The 19,819-nt window shown below is 42.2% G+C and overlaps 1 protein-coding gene across 4 annotated transcripts in view; it reads left to right on the top strand.

The window, feature by feature from the left end:
• The window catches only part of Fli1 (Fli-1 proto-oncogene, ETS transcription factor), a 128,901-nt gene that overhangs the window by 95,717 nt on the left and 13,365 nt on the right, over nt 1-19,819 (top strand). For all 4 annotated transcript variants that reach the window (XM_046432666.2, XM_058575278.1, XM_046432668.2 and 1 more), the window contains one exon: nt 2,911-2,976. In XM_046432666.2, coding sequence (XP_046288622.1) covers nt 2,911-2,976 — 66 coding nt within the window. The remainder of the gene's footprint in view (nt 1-2,910; nt 2,977-19,819) is intronic.

The raw sequence follows: 19,819 nt of genomic DNA, 5'->3' as shown, positions 1-19,819 counted from the left end.
AAATAACTTGTCTTCTTTGAATGTTGATCTCCTCATCTGTAAAAGAGGGATTAATGTGATACTGACTTTGTATGACTCATGCAAGGACTAAGAGAGAGAATAGATAGAAAAGCCTCTGGCACATCATACATGCATTGTCCAAGGGCATTGGCTTCCGTCTTTCCCATTCTACCCTGTTGACTCTGAGAATTATGGGTTAGGAAAACTTAGGAGATTAACAGTATGCTAGGTTGGCTCCAGGTCAGCCCAGAGAGGTCCTCAAAGCAGGAGAAATAAATTCAAAGCAACTAGGAAGGAGGCCTGACTCTAGGAAGGACTTTCCTGCATCAGAACAAGTTCCCTTATGAAAAGAGTCTCTATATCATTCTCTATAGCCTGGGGACCTGGTTTAAAAAATTAGAGAAGAGAATGTGGGTCCCTTGGGAGAGAGACAAGAGGCTTCTGGCCTGCCCCTCCTCAGGAATGAAACTTGAACCAAGAACAAACTTTGGGCAAAACCCTTTTCCTAGGTTGCCATGAAATATGTATTTCATGCAAGCTTTGGAGAGGTTACACGACCCTTTCCCTTGGCTTTCTGGGAGTTTCCTGTGGAATTCACATGTGCCCAAGGAAGAACTTTCACCAGGGGGGGGGGGAATTTAATAAATGTGGTTTATCTAAGCTTCGTGCTCTCCACTAACTTTGCACTAATGACTCAGGCATTTTGCTCCTCAGAGACCGTCATTTTTCTTTATTTGCTCCAGCAGTGAGGTTTCAGCCTCAGGGAGAGAATGTCGGGGACAGAGATGCAGACATTCTTTTATTCCTGAGATTCTTTTGAATTCCCTTGGAACATTTGATTCCTTTGCTTAACCTCCTTTCAGTCGCGGAGGATTATTTCTTATTGCAGCAGAACCCATTCATAACTCTAATTTCAAAAGGCAAGACAAAGGCTCAGCAACCTCTCATATAAAGGGTAATTGTGTGTGTCTTGGGAAAAGGGAAATAAAAATAGTAATGACAACAGCTATCATTTATTGAGCACTTGCTATGAACCAGGATCTGTTCTGAGCTTTACACACACAGAGGATTTTACTAAATCCTCACAACATCCCTATCAGGAAGGTTGTTACTATCAATCTCTTGTCCAGATGAGAGGTCTGGGCTTGGATGAGATAAATGGATAGAGGTCATAAAGCTTATCATTGGTAAGAGGCAGGTCTAATTTTAAACTCATTTGCATAATGACCTCCACCAAAATGAAGCTATCCTTGCCCCACTTTATCACCGATATTCTTGAGAATGGAATCGCCAAATAGTAGCCAATTCTTGGTATCACATTCAGGTGAGAGTGTCATTTATAAAACAGTCTCCACATATCTGCGCTTTGGCATATAGCAGTCTCCAGGAGTTGCCCCACTCCTGGCTAGAACTGTTTCAGGACTAGAAGGAACAGTCACCCAAGCTAAAAGTCATATGTCCTAGCAGTTGGAAGATTCTTCTAAAATCCTACTCCTCGCAGTCCGGTCTGGTAAGGCTCACAGCTTCTCTGAGGCACACAACCAAACGCCCACAGCTGGGTGAGGCAGTGAGGCGGCAGCCCTGCTTCGGCTTCCCCTCCATGACGGGACTAAAAATAGGTGTGTCTGACAGCCCGTTCCCAGCCTGGCACCCCGTCAGTCCCCTCAGCCACAAGCAGCAAAAGGAAGGGTTGTTTCGAAAGACTTTCTCAGCCTCAAACACATGTGCCGAGCTTACGGTATCCTTTGTGAAAGCAGATCCGAGCCTTAGTTCTGATGGCGTTTTAAAATTTCCCCAGGAGAATCATGACAAGAATTCCTCAAATGCTTACATTTTATAAAATAAAAACATAGCCTTCACTTTAAACAAAAGAATAAATCTAGTTTTAGGAGGAAAGGGAGGATGTATTTTATATGCAGCAACACAAACTGATATCCCTTCAAAATGCCTGGCCTGGTACAGAATAGGTATGCATCAAAGTGTAATCTTAAAAAGACTGTGTGTCAACACCCTGGGATGGCAGGAAATTCAGTGCCTGGCTCCTCATGGTTAGTTGTGTTCTCTTAGACATAGGAAAAAGGAGGCAGAAGTTCCTATTTATAGTATCACCATCCCACCCCCTTCCCAACTCCCAGTGTCCTCCCCACCAGTACCCACCATCAGTCAGTGAGTTGGTAACAGATCCAAGACAGATCTGGGTGGACTGATTCTCAATCCTGTGTTTCTTCCATGACATGGTCATGACATGGTGCCCAAGAACGTCAGGGTATGAATGTGGCCAACTCAGGAGGGCGTAGACTTATTTCTTCAACAAGTAGTCTGTTCTGATCTACCTTGGCCATAACTCCATAAGCTATGATACTCCTGCATGATTGGCTCTAAGCATATAAGTTGCTTTAGCTTATTCTTGCTCTCTGGAAGTCTTTTGTCTACTTTTCCTCTCTCCTTTTCCCCTCTTCTCCCTTTTCATGCCATCTCCTACTCTGAATCACAGAGCAATGATTTGATTTTAATGTGTATTAGTCAGCTTTCCTTTACTGTAACAAATGTCTGAGACAATCAACTAATAAAGAGTAAAGTTTTGTTTTGGCTTACAGTATTGGGTTTCAGTCTATGATCCATTGGCCGTGTTGCTTTGAGGCTGTGGATAAACATCATGATAGGAGCACATGCTTCCCTCACAAATGGGAACAAAAAAGAGAAATGGGAGAACAAGGGTCCCAGTATCATCTTCAAGGGCACACCCCCAGAGACTTCAAAACCTCCCATGAGGCTACTCCTCTTTGGTTAGTTTTGCCAGCTCCCAATAACTCCACACTGGGAGCTGAGCCTCTCAGTGGGCTTTGGGGGTACATTCTAGACCTAAACTATGGCATAATCTTTGTCCTTTTTTTTCCCTTTGCTTTTCAGGTTCACTGTTGGCCTATAATACAACCTCCCACACAGACCAGTCCTCACGACTAAGTGTCAAAGAAGGTAAGTCTGTTTTCTCAAGCACTTAGAATTTTCTTCAGTCCCATACTGTTAAGATTGGGGTGGAAAAGTTTAGATCTGCACACCAGTTTCCTTGTTACACTCAGTCTTTTCTGGCATACAAGACAAGAAACCAAAGCTTTTCTCACTGTGCCACCAATTGTAAGGCTACATTGAAGAAATATCTTGTAATGATATCATAAAGATAAAACTTGAAGTTATTATTCCATAAAAGAATATGTGTTGTCCCTGAAAAGAAATGAATACTGCCTACTTCAAAGCTGAAAGTTGGGGGTTTTTCTCTTCTGAAGATAATGAAATAAAGATTTCAAGGATTTCAGCACAGCCATCTTTTTAAGGTTCTTTTCCTAACAAATTTTAGTGGTATCAATTCATGGTTCAAATGGAGATTTGAGGATTTGATCTAGTCTGGTTTGGTTTGGTTCAGAGAGAAAGAAAACTGTCTCAGCAAATTATTTTTGCCAACAAGGATTTTAGCACACATCACAATAGCATTTCTCAGCATCTTTATCAAATCATGTCATGAAGATTGGTCCTGACACTGCGTTAAATTTTAACCAAGTGAATAACTCATGGATCCAGGTTAATGGAGGAAAAAATGTGAACAAATGGTTATTAGAACCTAGAGAAGAAGTGAAAAAAATCTTTCTGAGATAAAAGAAAAATTCCACGGAGGAAGGGTTCTTGAGTGGGAGTTTTCAGAATGATAGGAGTATGGCAGTCAAACTCTCTCTCCTCCCCTATTTTCTGTTTTTTTATTAGTTGCTCATGACAATACAACGATCTTGACATATCATACATTTGAATCAATTAACTCACACCTGTCATCTTATAGAATAAAGGCAGGTTTTGGTGTGTGTTGCATATTGCGTAGAGCAGAACAATGTTTTGGAGATGCACCAGGCTCTTCTGAGGGAAGAGACCCTTTGGTTCAATATCCTCATGGGATACAGAGAAAACAGAGACCCAAACAGCCCCTGTGTCTTGTCCAAGGCTACATCTTTGATCACACAGGACTTGACATTTGCTGTTAAGAATCTATAATTTAACAATGACCAGAACATTTATTTAATGCAAGAAATATAGATTATAATGAATCTACTTTTAAACATTTGTGTTTTTCAATTGTTCCCTTCTTCTCTCCTACCCCACCGAGGGCCAGTCCTGCTTCTGCTATTGTATATTCTTTCCAAATCAGATCTATTGAATCGCATCATGAAAACTGAAGTTGTATTGACTCATTCTGCATTCTAAGCCAAACTTGACTTGATGACCTATTTTAACATCAGGTTTCAAATGTCTATAAGAGAGAACATCAATTTTTGAGGCAAATACATTTGAGGTCAGGGAAGCTTTGGCTTCCTTTGGGAAAACCACTCTCTCCCCTGAGCCTCAGTTGCCTGTCAAGTGCAGGGGCTGAACTAAGTCAGTAGGAGCCAAGCCTGATTTGGGAGTTCTTATTGAGTCTCACTTATGAAGTTTCATTTCATTTGCAGATTTGGAAGGAAGCAAGAGAGAGACAAAGGAAAGGAATCATTGGAAGGAAGAAGAGGGGGGAGGGAGGGGAGAAAGAAATGAAGGAAAGAATAAAGAAAGGAAGGAGGGAGGCAGTGGAGGAAGTTAAATCTTCCCATTGCTAAATGAAGATTCAAGGTTACAACCTACAGGCAACTGACCACCTCAGAAAGTACCAGTGAGGCTCTGGGGCAGGCAGAGCCAGTGGGAGATTTAGTACTGAGCTTAAAACACAGGTTTTAGTTTGGAAACTGGGTTAGGTAAGTTGAAATGTGTTGTTAACCTACCATGTCCTCTCTGGGGTGTCAACCCTCAGCCCTCTTCTCTACCTGCAATACTGCATCCCTGACCATCTCTGGGCCCTTTTGTGTTTGGGGAGCACATTTGCAAGGCTTCTGCCTTATTCAGGCTGATTGCAAGAGCAGCCCGCTCTTCCTGGGTAGCAACCCCTCTTCTGAAATGAATTAACCAGAGTATCCAGGCAAAGGCACACAGCCAGGGCCCCATTCAGGTGGTGCTGGGCATTTATCTCCCAGCATCAGCCCTGGCCTCTAGAGTCTATTAAGTCTGGGCTTTGCAGGTGCATCTTTTGTCCCCTATAAAGCTCTCCACTTGAGCCCCCTTGCTCCTCTATCACCTCCCCCCTGGAGAGATGGTCTGAATCTGTCTGAACAACCCAGCAAGCCACAAAACAAAGTGCATTAGCAAGACAAAGCTTACCAGGCTCCTCTCTCCCTCCCTTTCACCCTCCTCCCCACCTCTCCATCTCTCTTCTCTAATAGCTATGTTTATTTTTTTTTATATATTAAATGGAAAAATAAAAAGGAGACATTCTGCTGCAACCTTGGCTCCATCTTCTTTGAATAATAACACATACATAGCCCCAGAAAAACTCAGAATTCAGCAAAAGCACGGGAGCTGGGTTCTGTGGGTGGGTATAGACCTGCACACACGTGCACTACCCAAAGGGCAGGTGCTAATATCAGGTGCAAAGCAAGAAGTTGAGGAAAATATGTCTATTAATGTGTCTTCAAAGAGCTTATCAAATTAGAATGCCTCTTTACTTTAAAATGGCATGATCACTCTTCCAGCTTGCCTTTTAAAATTATAGCTGCAATTCTTAAGGGTTATTTGTTGCCCAGACATTTAAGACTTGGTTTTAAAAATTAATTTATAGCAATCTTTATTATCTTGAATTAAGTATTCTGGGGACATGAATCAGACCCAGCTAGAATAGGGGTGCTCTCCCCATTTTTGGTCATCCAAGTTAATGCGCTTAAAAATAAATAAATAAATGAGTATGGAAGTAACTGTTGCCCATTTGCCAGATCAAGCATAGGGTCACTTCTACAGGATTTTGGAAAACAGTGGACACTTTCATGTACTTTTCTTTTGAGGCTTGCATCATCCCTGTGAGTTAGTTATTGTTATCGCCATTTTATAGATCAATATCAAGTGACTCACAGCTATTCAATGGCAGAGTAGGGACTCAAATCCAGGTTATAGGACTGAAAGTCCCTCAGTCCCTAAATGCTGATCTCACAGAAGTGAAGCAGAATAGTGGCTGCTAGAGGCTGGGAAAGGTGTGGAGAGAGGATTGCTGATGGGTACAGGGGTATAGTTGGAGAGGAGGAATAGCACAGTAGGCTAACTAGGGTTGATATCAATTAATTGAATATTACAAAATAGCTAGTAGAGAGGATATTGAATAATACAAATCCTCAATACAAATAATGGTAAATGTTTGAGGTGATGGATGTGCCAATTACCCTGATCTGGTCAGTGCACAATGTATAACCTATATTGAAATGTCACTCTGTACTCCATAAATATTTTGCATCATTTAAAATTTTTCTAAAAATTAAATGCCCCTTTTCAGATGGTCTTCCTAATAAATAGGCATTTCCTTCTAGTTGCCTTTTCATAAAAACAATACCTAGCCTCAATATAATTTGAACAAAAAGATGAATTTTTTCTTTTTTTTTGCATTCTTTTTCCGGCCCTGCAGTTTCCCAGGGTCACCTCCAGCTACATGCCTAAGAGTTCTCATTTTCTGAAGATGAACTCATACACAACCTCTACTTAGCAACACCCTCTGGTCCTGACTGCACAAAGGAACACGTGGAGATCTTTGTAAAACACTGAGCCCTAGGACAAATATTAATACAACTCCAGTCATAGGAGACACCTAGAACAGTCAAATTCAAAGAGATGGAAAGTACATGAAGGTTAGCAGAGGTTCAGGAAGGAGAGTGCCACTGAACTGTACACTTAAAAGTGTTTGAAATGGTAAAATTTGGATCATACATGTTTTGCTAAAGCAAAAAAAAAAAAATTAAAAAGCCTGGCCCAAACATGACGGATTAATTCTGAATCTCCAGGAGTGCCTATGAGGCCTTAGAATTTGTTTTTTAAAGTTCTCCAGGTTACTCCTGCCCTGCAGCCAGCTTTAAAGCCCTGCTTTGTAGCACACAGACACACCAGAAAGAGGGTAAGGAGACAGACTCATCTCAGAGCCAGACCAGGTGATATTGGAGATACACTGGGATATTGATCTTTTTTTTTTTTTTTAAAGTTCTATTCTGTTTTTAATTGACACATAATAATTGTATGTATTTATGGGGTACAATGGGGTGTTTTGATATGTGAACATTGTGTAATGATTGAATCAAGGTAATTAGCATTTCTGTCAGCTCATACATTCATTATTTCTTTGTGGTAAAATCTTCTCTTTCAGTTAATTTTATTTTTTTTTAATTTTTTATTATTGGTTGTTCAAAACATTACAAATTTCTTGATATATCATATTTCACACTTTGATTCAAGTGGGTTATGAACTCCCATTTTTACCCCATATACAGATTGCAGAAGGGATATTGATCTTGACCTTGTTTGTCCCCACATCATCCCAAACCCAGAACCTATGGATATATTGATAAAACCATGGAGGGAGTGAAGGGACCACTTGAGCATGCTTAGGTTTTCCATCACGGTTATTGATGTACTCATTACCAATTTTGACATCTTTGTATTCATTCGCACTTCACCTTTTAGAAATCTCATTCTGCTACATCTCTATTTGGTCCTTTAAAAAGGAGATATTGTATTGCATACTTGATTTTACAGGACACTGAGGTTCTAGAAGTTAAGTGATCTATCCAAGTATTTATGGTCCCAGAGCTACTGACTCTGTACTTCCTTCTCTCAGGTTCTCCAGGCTGCAGACCTGAGCACGCTGCTCTGATAGCAGGTCAGAGCTTCTCTGTTTTCTGGGGAAACCCAGCCTGGGGGCCTTCCCAGTGTGCTCAGCTGGAATAGCAGTAGGCAAGAATCAGCAGATGTCTTCTTTAGGGCTGCTGTGCACGCCTAAGCCCTCATTTCCTTAGCTCCTCATGCCGAATCTGTTTAAATACCTCTGACTCCCCAGAAGACAGAGGATATTGAGCTCTTTGTTTATTAACTCCTGGAACTCATAAACCCAACAAGGGCCAGCAGTGCGCTGAGCTGCTAGCCCCAGCCTGGGAGCATTTCAGAACCTACTTCTGAGTCAAAAACCAAAAACCTCGGTCCACTGAGGGTAGATCGTCTGCCTGCAGAATCACCATCACCAGCAATTGCCTTAGCTAATGGATAAACAGTCTGTCTCTACTGGCTAAGAATGGAAAGGAGAGGGGGCTGGGAAGGGGGGAAGAAATTACCTCTCTGTGTTCTCTACAGTAAACCTAACTTGGACTGAAGACCAGGCTAACAAGTGCCTTGCTTCTCTCAAAGAGATTTCTTGATGGCAGGGGCTGTGAATATACTAACAGCCCCCTTTTTGCAGCCCTTTATTGTTTGCGGAGTGTTTTATTGTCTATTAATTCATCAGTGCAGAGCCCTTCTGCCAACACCATCACCATGAGACAGCAAGACTGTACTGTTATTGTTCCCATTTTGTAGATAATGAAAACAAGGCTCAGAGCTAACAGCATTTCTTAGAAGTAACCCCAGGTCTTAGGTTCTTTTCTCCCTCCAGGCTGTTTCCCACATTATTATCTCAGCATATTTAATTCAGGCATCTGACAGCTTCTTAAACATTCTTTAATTAATGCCCCAATTTACTAAGGGCAGGTGTTCATCTCATATTTCAATATTACAGCATATTAAGTACTTGTGCTCTGGACTCAGACTGTGACTTTGGTTTCCCCATGTACAAAATGAAGATAATTATAATACCCTTTAAAAGATGATGCAGTACTCATAAATCAGCATGATGTCTGATATATTCAACAAAAGTTATAATAAGGCATTATTATCTAGAGTAAAACTTACAATAGTAATTAACATTATTGCAGAAATATAATATGTTTGAGGGTTTACCAGTTGCTAATACTGTGAAGGGCCATAAATGGGTCATGAAGGGCTATGCAGGATACTATATCATGTGTAAGACAACCGGGTGGTTTAAAAATTTATTAGGGAGAGGCACCTATAGAATAGAATAACAAAATTGCATGTAATCAAATATAAAAATGCATGCTACAGATAAGAAGTCCTCTGAGTATACTGAGGGGATGAAAATCAGCAAGTGCTTTTTAGTTGAACATCAACTAGAACAGCTACTCTAAACTTTTTATATGACAGAAGAGATCTAAGAGTGAGGTCACACAGGGAGTGAAAACAATTATATGTAAGTCATGTATTGTTAATCTGAAAAACTCTAAAATCTAAATCACTTCTGGTCCCAAGCATTTCAATAAAGGATATTCAATTTCTATAAATATATTTATGCATTGGCAGGTATTGTAGATCTCTGGTACACCTTAGTCAGGAGTGGACCTAAATTCTGGGAGTCATGCCCTCCTATACCTCATTCATTCATTCATTCATTCAGTCTGTCAGTTATTCTTCATTTATTAAGAATCTACTCAGTACAGAACACTAGGCTGAACCCTGAAAATATAGTAAGCCTAGTACTGACCCTCAAGAGGCTCTAGTCAAATAGGTAAAGAAGGAAAGAAATACTGTGTGTTGGAATGTGAGTGATACATCACCAAATCTTTCCATTCTCCCTGTACTTATATTCTCTGTGGAGGTAACCTCTGTGGGTTAATTTGAGAAGTTATGATGAAAGATGGAGACCTCTAGAAACACACAGTGTAGTAGAGCTAGCGATGGATATCTAAACAAAGTCAGGGTGGACACCAAAGAAACTATGGGTGGGGGTCTGGGTGCATGGAGGACTGTGTCATTTCAGGTTGGATCTTGAAGAAGGGAGCCCAGGTGAGTCCCTGTGAGAGCCAGAAAGGCCCACAAGTGACATGGACCTGAGGAAGAGAGCCTTGAGGACCTAAGCAACAGTGACTTCCTAGGAACTGGGAGATGGAGGAAGGTTAGATGTTACATTGTGAGACAGGAGGCTCAGCAAAGGAGCTGGGAGCCAGAGATTTGCCTCAAAATCATCATAGCCAGAGTGGGCAGTGCAGCTACAGTAAGATTGGGGGCAAGTTGTAATTGTTCCGGGAGGGTGATAGGCCCTCAGGGCTTCATTAGCCTTTTCTACTTTTATGTAGCTTTGAAATTTTCCATAACTTTAAAGGATGCCTTGAGAAGTTTTGTTTTGATGAGAGAACATTTAAAGAGCAGAGAATCTTGGTTCCCAATGCTATGTACCTAAGGGTCACACAGTGAGAGAGGGCAAAGTGATTTCAGGTTCAGCACTTTGGAAGGACAGCTTTTGGCAGCATAGTGTGCATTTGTGTGTGCGTGGGAAGGCAGTGAGTCTAGAGCTCAGGGCACACATGGCTGGGGGTTTGGGGGGCTGGTGTAGCTCAGTGATGGGGTGATCGACATGGAACATGTGCGCCCAGAGGAAAAGCCCTGTAATACTGTGAGGTAATCTCCTATTCTTTTCAGGGAGTAAACATCTCCTGTATAGCAGGTTGTGTGGCTGCACAGTCTCCATCTATATCACCAGATGTGAGGTATGGAGGCCTCACTGGAGAGCCTGCTAAGAACTTTGTCATTATATGTTTTTCCTTTATGATGAAATACCCCTAATTCATTTTTAGCAATAGCAGGGGTGGTTGCTAGATGTGTGTATGTGTGTGTGTATGTGTGTGTGTGTGTGTGCGCGCGCGCGTGCGGGCACACACACTATTTCTGTGGTCCAAAGGCAAGATTTATGATTATGGAATAGACAGTAGTTTGCTCTCTCCATTTTAGTTTTAAAAACTGTTTTCCTTTGGAATTCCAGAGCTAATGTTTTGTCTGCTTTCTATCTGACTCTCTTTGGAGAGTTGTGTGTGTGTGTGTGTGTCTGTCTGTCTGTCTGTGTGTTTCTTTTTTTTTTAATCACCAGAGAGAGAAAGAGATTGGGGGGGGCGGAAGAGAGAGAGAGAGAGAGAGAGAGAGAGAGAGAGAGAGAGAGAGAGAAGGAAGGAGGGAGGGAGGGAGAGGGAGAAAGAGAGACTGGAAACAAAGAATCCTTGTCTCTAAGCCCTAGCAGGCAGGAAACCCCAATCCCGAGGGAATTTATCCAGCCAGCCCTGTCCCGGAGTCAGACTCCAGCCCTCTGAATTCAATTTGACAGCTTGTCTGGGACACTTTCTAAGTAACCATTATCCTTCCTTTCTCTAAGTAAAAGAACTGTTATTCCTTTCCGTGGGTGTGCTGTGTGCACTGTTATTGCACACGTGTGGTTATATGGTGACGGGGACACACTTTCTCTAAATTATTGGAAACAGTTAGCATGTTTTTTAAGACAAGTGTAAATTTGTTCCAGGATAATGAGGCAAAAGACTTTTAGTATTAGCCATTGCCTCGTTAGAGGCAGTCCTATTTCAGCAGAAGAGAAATTTTGTTGGGGTGTTGGGTGTATGCATTTCATTCCTTTGAGAATTCCTTTGAAACTGACACAGACAAAAGTGCCCTCTGATGACCAGTGCCCTTAGTCTCTGCATAGACTGACAGATGATAATTTTGAATAGATGTGTCACCATACATCTTATTGTAAAGGGAACTCAAATGTACACTTATGACCACAGCAAGGCAGAAGTTATGGGGACAAGCAGGCACAATGAGAGGTGACTGCCTAGAGTTCAAAGGGTGCCCTGTTCTGTCTGGAAATGGGGCCATACTAGGCCCTGGTGACTTTGCTGTCATGTTGGGAGGGACTGTGCACAGCCACCCTTCCAGTCTATTTGTATTTGAAGACCATCCAGAGGCAGTTCTGTAGGATCAGTCCAGGCATAAGTTCCGGAACAATCTGGATGACCTGGAAGCTTAGAGATGCCACAGCTTTGCCCAATAGGATTTTTGTATTTTACCTGTTTACATTCTGACCAAAAGATTTGCCCTTCAAATAAGAATTGATTCCTGTAGTCTGTCTGTAAAGTACAATATGGACTGCTTCAACATTCTCTCCTTGCCTAGTATACCCTTCCTCCCCTGCCTCACCCCCAACCCCACTACAGTCCATATTCTAGCAAACCACACACACCTTTAAAGCTCCAGTCAGATGGTGCTGCCTTGTTTATAGTCCCATCTGCCCATTCCCCAAGGTGCTTTGAAATCAATTTCATTTGAAAAATGAGGGCTGAAGATGGATAGCAGTCTGATAAATCAAGCTGTACAAATTACAGACAAGCAACCCTCTGTCCTTGTAAGCTTCATAGCTCTGTGGTTCTCAACAAGGAGTAAAAAAGGAAATCAGAGTCATTTGGGGATGCACCTCAAAGACACTTGCCAGGATGTTCAAGGGACCTACCCTGCCCCACCCACCTTCCTGCATAAATTCTGCAGTGTACCTGGTAGGTGAAAGAGCAGGCAGGACGTTGGAGCGAGCCCTTGTGTTCTTAGAATAAGCACCTTCTGTTGCTTCTGAAATGTTCTCACCTCTTTGCTCCAGCATTATGAGCTAGAGTTTTAGTCAGCACTTAATGAAGAAGACTTGTAGCTCCCTAGCTCACATCAGCATCCTTCCTGCCACCATGGGTCTACTTCTTCACCCCCAACCCCTGTGCCAGAAGGCACCAGTCCCAGACCCATTCCTGCTGCTCAGAAGTCCCCCCTTAGACCTTCCTCTTTCCTCAGGCATGTCTTCTTCGGTCTTTATGCCTACCAAAGATGCTCTTAGACGCTCCCTGGAGGGGGAAAAAAAAGGACCTGGCAGTACTCATTCGTCCTGCAATGTTAATGACAACAACAAATGCATGAGCCCTGATGCGTTTTAATAAAAGAATGTGATTTTGTGTGAGCCTTGAAGGGGTGGGAGAAGGTGGGAGGCTGTGGAAAGGTAGTTGTGGGTGACTTGGCCCCCTGAGCAGGCTTCCAACCAGACTCAGCCTCCGACTACACCTCCCACACAGCTAGGGAGGGGCCCTGAGACTGTAGCGCTCAGAGGCCTGGAGCTCCACTATGCTGATAGACTAGTTTTTCAGTGGCAGTTCATACTTCCGAAGTAGACCTTCCAGGTTTTGCATTCCGAATTCATCTCTAGACTCTGGGCAATGACTATTTCAGTCCTGCCATGTCTACCAAGTTTCACTTTGACTTGGGCTCTCATCCCAGTCCAGATGACAAAGCTAAGACTCAAAATGAAATTGGTCTTAGTTAATGTAGCTGTATCAGCACTGCCATGTGGTCTGGCTTTGTAACTCAATGTGGCCCCTATTGGCTGTGTTCAGGAACAGGAGTCCAAAATACCTTGAAATAATTGAAAAATAATTGAAATGAAGGGAGAGTCCATGAGTCCATGGGGTTCCAGACGACCCCCTGGTGGCCACCTCTTCAAAGACTATCCTAAACATGTTTTGCCTGTATGTTGATTTAGAAATCCCATGATAGGGAGGTAGTTTGGAGGGCATTGGTTATTAGAAAATACAGGCAGTCCTTCATATGCAGGGGTTCCATGTGCACAGATTCAAACAACCACAGACTGAAAATATTTGGGAGAAGAAATGCATCTGTACTGAACTTATACAGACTTTTTCTTTGTCATTATTCCCTAAATAATACAGTATAATAACTATTTGCCTTGTATCAGGTACATGAGAAATCCAGAGATGTCTTAAGATATATGAGAGAATGTGCATAGGATGTATACAAATAATACACCCTTTCATGTAAGGATTTGAGCATTTTTGGACTTGGAGATACAAAGCGATGACTATATTCTTGAAAAGTTTGTTTAGTCCCATGCTCATAAACCAAATTCTATCTAGCCAGCTATCACATATCCATTATCTGTATATGTATTTGTCTGTCTATTGTTCTACCTACTATCTATCTGGAGAAAGAGAGACAGAGGAGCTTCTCTCAGGCCAGTCAGGGGTACCAGGGCTCAGGGCATCTTCTAGAGAAAAGCCAAGGTATACATAATATCATTTGCTATTTTCATACCAAAATCTTTCCTAAGCTCTTTTCATAGATGTAACAACTTCCTTTCTTCAGAGAAGCCACAATCTAAGATAACAGGGAGCTCTCGTATTGTGAAATATCCCTGTGGAAGAGGGTGAAGTCTTCAAGAAAGAAATCCTGGGGCTACACTAACCAGGACAGGAATGGTCTATTCCTCTCTGGTCTTTGGGAACAATAAACTCCCACACATGAGGATCAAGAAGTTTAACACGGCTCTTTAATAAAGTTTGAATTTTTGTCAGGCATAATCTAAAGAGAATATGATAATATTAAGTGGGACAATTACTTTGTCAAAATCCAACACGCCCTTCAATGCCTGATTCATTTCTTCAGCCTCCAGCTCTATTTTTCCTTATCCCTCAGACTACAGCCTCTTTACTGAACTCCCCACATTCATAGCTATTTATGAACCTAATTGCAGATTACCTTTTAGTCTCTAATTATGAGTTTTGTCCTGAATTCTTTCTTCCAGTCCTGTAGTTATTCGGTAAATACCATTGACAGTTGATGGATTTATTGGGAAGGAGAAAAATCTAGTCTTTGTTAATTTAATTAAATTTACTCAGTCTTCTATTTCCACTAAAGAAAGAATGAGAAGAAAAGAGCTTTGATTAGCACAAGAAGGGTTAACTTCTTGTCTCCTGTGAAGGAAACTCTGGAGCAGAATAGTATGTAGCTACTATTGTAGCAACTCCATAGGATACTTTGAAATACATAAAGTGCTCTCACATGCATGACCTTATTTATTCTCTACAGATCCCTGTGAGCACTAAATTCACTGTTTCCTTTTACAAACTCTTAAATTTAGGAATAATCAATTGTTTTCCTATCTTTTAAAGATATACTAATGAAAATGCAGAAAGATTACCCTAAATTCACACAAGGCATAACTGAGAGAGATGGGAGGCAGACTGAGTTCTGACCCCCAATCGAGAGTCTCTCCCTTTACAATGAGCTGTTTCTCTATTTAGCCTGAACTAGAGAAATTATCTTTTAATAGCTCTTAATAACAGTAGAAACAGTTCTGCTCTTGATAAGACTTAGGTACCACTCTTCCGAAGAGTTGAAAATCACTGTTGTTATAATTTTGAAAAATCTTTGAGCCTAAAAATTTGTTGGCCTACCTGAAAAATAATTTTCAGTCTTGCCCAACATCCTAGAGGAATTTAGAGAAATACAGTTTTGATGCTATGAGTCATATTTTCAATTTCTATTAAAATTCTTACATGGCCACATGTGCTTTTTCTCAGCCTTTGGGCCTCCAGGCCTGGGCTAATTTGCATGTCTGGTTCAGATAATGTCTGAGGTCCTTACAGTCTGAAATGGAGTCTCAATTCTATGATATAGTAAGTGAGACTACATTCCACCTACTAAGAATGGATGGTTCTTTTTATCTTAATTACTGTGCCTCTGTCTGATACATAGATGCAGGACTCAGGGCCTGATGCATTTCCTGCTTACCTTCCAGGCCACAAGAAAAAAACACAATATTCTTTAGGGATGAACTCACCTGTTCACTTCCCCCACACTGACCCCAGAGTCTTGTTCTTTACTGCAAAACACTTCAGCCATCTGTCAAAAGGCAAATCCCAGGAAGTGTTAGGTTTAAAGTTTCTTGATTGTAATGGCAATCCTAAATCAATGTGAGTCTAAGACCACAGACTGGAAAAATCACCCTGCTTACAAATATGCAAAAACTGGAAGAAATATATTTACATTAAGCAATGGACTGGGCCCAGCTTACCTTTCCCTATCCCTCATCAAAACATCAAGAGATGCTATGAGCTTTTCAGCTACCCTCTGACATAAAGCAATTATCATTACATAAAGAACTAATATAAAGGAATTGGCTTTCCAGAACTATGGGATCAATGTAGGGCCATTCAGGCATGTTTCAACAGAAAATCGTGGAGCCTTAGAAATCTTTTTCATCATGTTAGACAGATCAAGTTTTTGCTCTAATTATACATTTTCAGTGAGACCCTCCCAGGCTAGTGCTGCCTACACCCCTCTCCTGCTTTTCCTTCTCTTGGTAGTATTCATCACCTTCTAATCTACAATGTAGTTTACTGTTTGTTTTGAGTGTAAGCTCCACAGAGGAAGGATGTTTGTCTAGCCCTCATTGTATTCTCAGCACATAAACATGTCTGGCACCATAACAGACATTCAATAAAACTGAATGAATAATGAATGAATGGCAGATAGAATATATCAATTAAGTCCAACAAGCTGGTGTTGGTGGGGAGAAGCAAGAACTAGTTTGGGGGTAAAACAAAGGTGATAAAGATACAGTCCTTCTCTTCCAAAAGATTATAGCCTAGTGATGGAGACAAGTACCTAAAGAATGCCACTAGAAGACTAGCAAGACAAGGGCAATAAACATAGTGTGACTCACCAGGGAGCCCTGACATGTAGAACTTTGAAAGACAAGAATGCAAAAAACTGAATTGTTAGGCAGACACCGAACTAGATCCTGCATGGAGAGGGAAGGCAACCTCACTGTGAATATCTCAGCCTGGGAAGGTCAGATCAGGGCTCTCTGCAGGGTACAGGGGGTTGAGCCGCTTATTTATTCTCAAGCCTGGTTAGCTAAGTGAACTGTTGTGTTTTCTTTTTCCAACCTGGAATTCTCTTAAACCCGAGGCAGAACTGACCAAAGAAATATGCAATTTAGTTGCATCTACATGGCTCAGAGTGGAAGGGAGTTTTTGGCAAACACCCAATTCATCTAGTCAGTATGAATTGCTTTTCCACATAGGGCTGGCCCCCAAACCCTACTTGAGGTCTTATCAAAATAAGTAGTTCATTCAGACATCTGTGTCATTTGTACACAGAGCACACAGAAGAGACAGTGGAAGAAGGACCCAGCCTCTGCAGGGCACCTCACATGACAGTGGCAAGACTAGGCCTGGCACACGTGCCACTTACCTTTCCAAACTTTTCATATTTAAAAACCATCCATTTCTTTCAGGCATTTTGCTCATGTCTATTTTTTTCCCGTCTGCACATGTAATGTCTGAAACACTACCACCATTATTCTCTACGCAGCAGGCCGGTTCTGAGGCTGAGAGGCTGTTGGATTCCAGGACAAGATCTGTGGGTGAAGGAAATCTGATCCAGGACAGTTGTTCGTTCTCTCTATCTCTCTCTCTCTCTCCCCCCCCTTCCCTCCCTCCCTTCCTTCTTTCCGTCCTTCTTTCCTTCTATGAGTTTCAAGCTTGGGGAAAGGCTGTCCTGGATAGCTTCTTCCTCCTGAGGTCTAGTGGAAGCCAAGCTCCTCTGTGTTTCTTTGAAACATAAGGAGCCACAGAAGCAAAGACTAGGGTGTCTCCTCTAGAATGGACTGAAATGAGGTGAGGTCCTAGTCCTGAGCTTCAGGGCCCACAGGGACACAAGTAGCTGATAGATAGGAACAAAGAGGCTGGCTAATACCTGGGCCTCATGCCACACTTTATTCATGTTTGGAAATCACTGATTCAGAGGCACTCATTTGGAACTCTCCCTCTCCCATTAGGACCCTTGGTCTTCTCTTCCTTTTAAAGGCCTCCCTAGAGGAGTTTTTTAACCTTATTTCACCAAGGTAGACATTGTAGAGGTGCAAATAAGATAAAATATGATACGTATGTATGGTGGGAATTTTTAGATCACCATTTATCAAATGCTTGTTTGGTCTTCATGGCAACATTATAAAACATTTGTAATATATGCTTTTTAGAGAAGTAGAGCTTGAGGTTCCAAAAGACAGAGAAATGTGATCAAGATCACTCAGCTGAATAATGGCAGAGCTGGGACTGGAACAGGGCTAAGTGATGTCAGGGCCAGGTTGTAGCCACTGAGATAATCCTGATGCCCGCCAGAGAGAACAGATACCTCCATGGTGGAGCCCTAAGTCCCGCTTAAGTTTTACTTGTTGGGCTGGGGATGTGGCTCAGGCGGTAGCGCGCTCGCCTGGCATGCGTGCGGCCCGGGTTCGATCCTCAGCACCACATACCAACAAAGATGTTGTGTCTGCCGAGAACTAAAATATAAATATTAAAAAAATTCTCTAAAAAAAAAAAAAGAGAAAAGTTAAGTTTGAAAATATCATAAGTGGCATAGCAATTGAATTTGCTTTAAAAAAAAAGTTTTACTTGTCTTTGCACTAATTTTGAAGTGGGAGGACAAACCAGTAGGTCAAACCAGTAGACAAGAGAATGTCAGGAGTGGTGTGGCCACTGACAGAGCTAAGGGCAGGGGCTGTAGCACAGACCATCACAGCAAGCTGGTCCTCAGTTTTGGGCTGAGAAGGTTCATGAAGCACTATAGGCTTTCACAGGAGGGACATGGAATAAGGAGAGCCCAGAGCAAAGCACCCAAGTTGGGTTGGTGGCCAGTACAGTCTGCTCTCCCTCAAGTCAGAGTCCATTAGAAGCACAGGACATCAGATGGAGATGTGGTTTAGAGGTCCACCTTGTTTGTCCTCCATAGTGGGCTTGGATCTTGGTTGAAAGTAGAAGGCTTTGGGTCTCGGGACCCCCATTCATTTGAGTATCTTCCTTTGGCAACCTCACTTTCTCAAGAAAGGACATCTGGATCTGGCCATTAAGGTCCTTGCTCTGCTTGAAGCAGAAATGGCCTTGCCCATTCCTGGGCTGAAAAGCCTGTATTCAGAAGCAGGGCTTTCCGAGAATAAACAGGGTTCAGTGTTGCCAGGCTTCTCAGCAGCAACCAGAAATTAAATGAGAAGTTTCAGGGAAAATGCATCTTTTTCCACCAAATCATTGAGAGTGAAGCCTTATGTTGTCGGGGACCAAGAGTGAAGCTCCTGTGTGCTGCTGGTGTCCCTGCTTTATTGGCTGCAGGGTGAGGTCATAACAAAGTGAAGAGTCACATGTTGGCTGGCACATCTGGGCCTGCAGACAGCTCACTGAAGGCATCGAGGCAGAAAGAAATGTCTGTCCTGAGACATTTGGCCATATTTCCAGGACAGGTTTAAAGGCTTCACACAGAAAGTGAATTAGCACTGGAAGGTCTATGCCAGGGACACATCCAGGGTCACATCCAGCAAAGACCTTCCCTTCCTAAAAGGAACTTGCAGGAAGAAAATCTCCAAGCTCATATTTCTCTATCCTGGGAGGCTCTCCTGGAATCTAAGAGAGCATTTAGTGTCAAATTCAGCCACACTGAGCATTGCATAATAGAGAAACTGTTTAGGCCATTGTATATGGGAGGCTGAATTATCCACAATGGCTGGCAGTGCCCTGAATCTCCAGAACCAGGCTCAGGTCTCTTTGCTTTGGCAAAAACTGATCTCAGGACTGCCCGAAACCAGAAACCCCAGGCAGAGCTCTTTGGTGACTCTTCTGAAAATGAATCACAATAGGATTTGTCATCTTGGTACTCCATAAAGCCAGGGAATGTCAGCCTTCACTAAAGTAAAAAGTGAGTTTGTTAGAATCAGTGTGTGATTTTTTCTGCTGATAAAGCATCTGCCACCACAAGGAAGTTCTGAGATTGTCAACTACTGTGCTGGTTGAAACAGGCACATTTTTGCACACTGTATATTTGGCCTCAAGTTTCTCTTCTCAAAAGTCAGTTCTCAGAATGTAGCCTCCTTGCACCACGTTCAGGAACTCCACTGTGCACATTCAGGCTGTTCCTTGGAGCTAGTACACCATACTGGAGATCTGGATGCCTAAGAAGCCGATGCAGATGGTGTCAGGCTCTGGAAGGGGATGGTTTGTGCAGGAGTGTGAGCTGCTAGCTCCCTTGTCTACCTTTTCCACGTTGGTTGTAGTCATATTTCTGTTGGTGTGTCTGGTACCAGAACTGATCACACTGCCAGGCATCCGTGTAACATGAAGTAGGAAAAACAATACCCTGAACCCTCATTTCAGCAATGACATTGCACTGCTTAGCAATGGGACACATA

The sequence above is a fragment of the Marmota monax genome, unplaced genomic scaffold, assembly GCF_021218885.2.
Source record: "Marmota monax isolate L192 unplaced genomic scaffold, Marmota_monax_Labrador192_F-V1.1 WCK01_AAM20220418_F8-fsc00062, whole genome shotgun sequence".
NCBI lineage: Eukaryota > Metazoa > Chordata > Mammalia > Rodentia > Sciuridae > Marmota > Marmota monax.
Note: the sequence above shows the minus strand (reverse complement) of the source record. Positions and strands in the feature narration are given on the sequence as shown.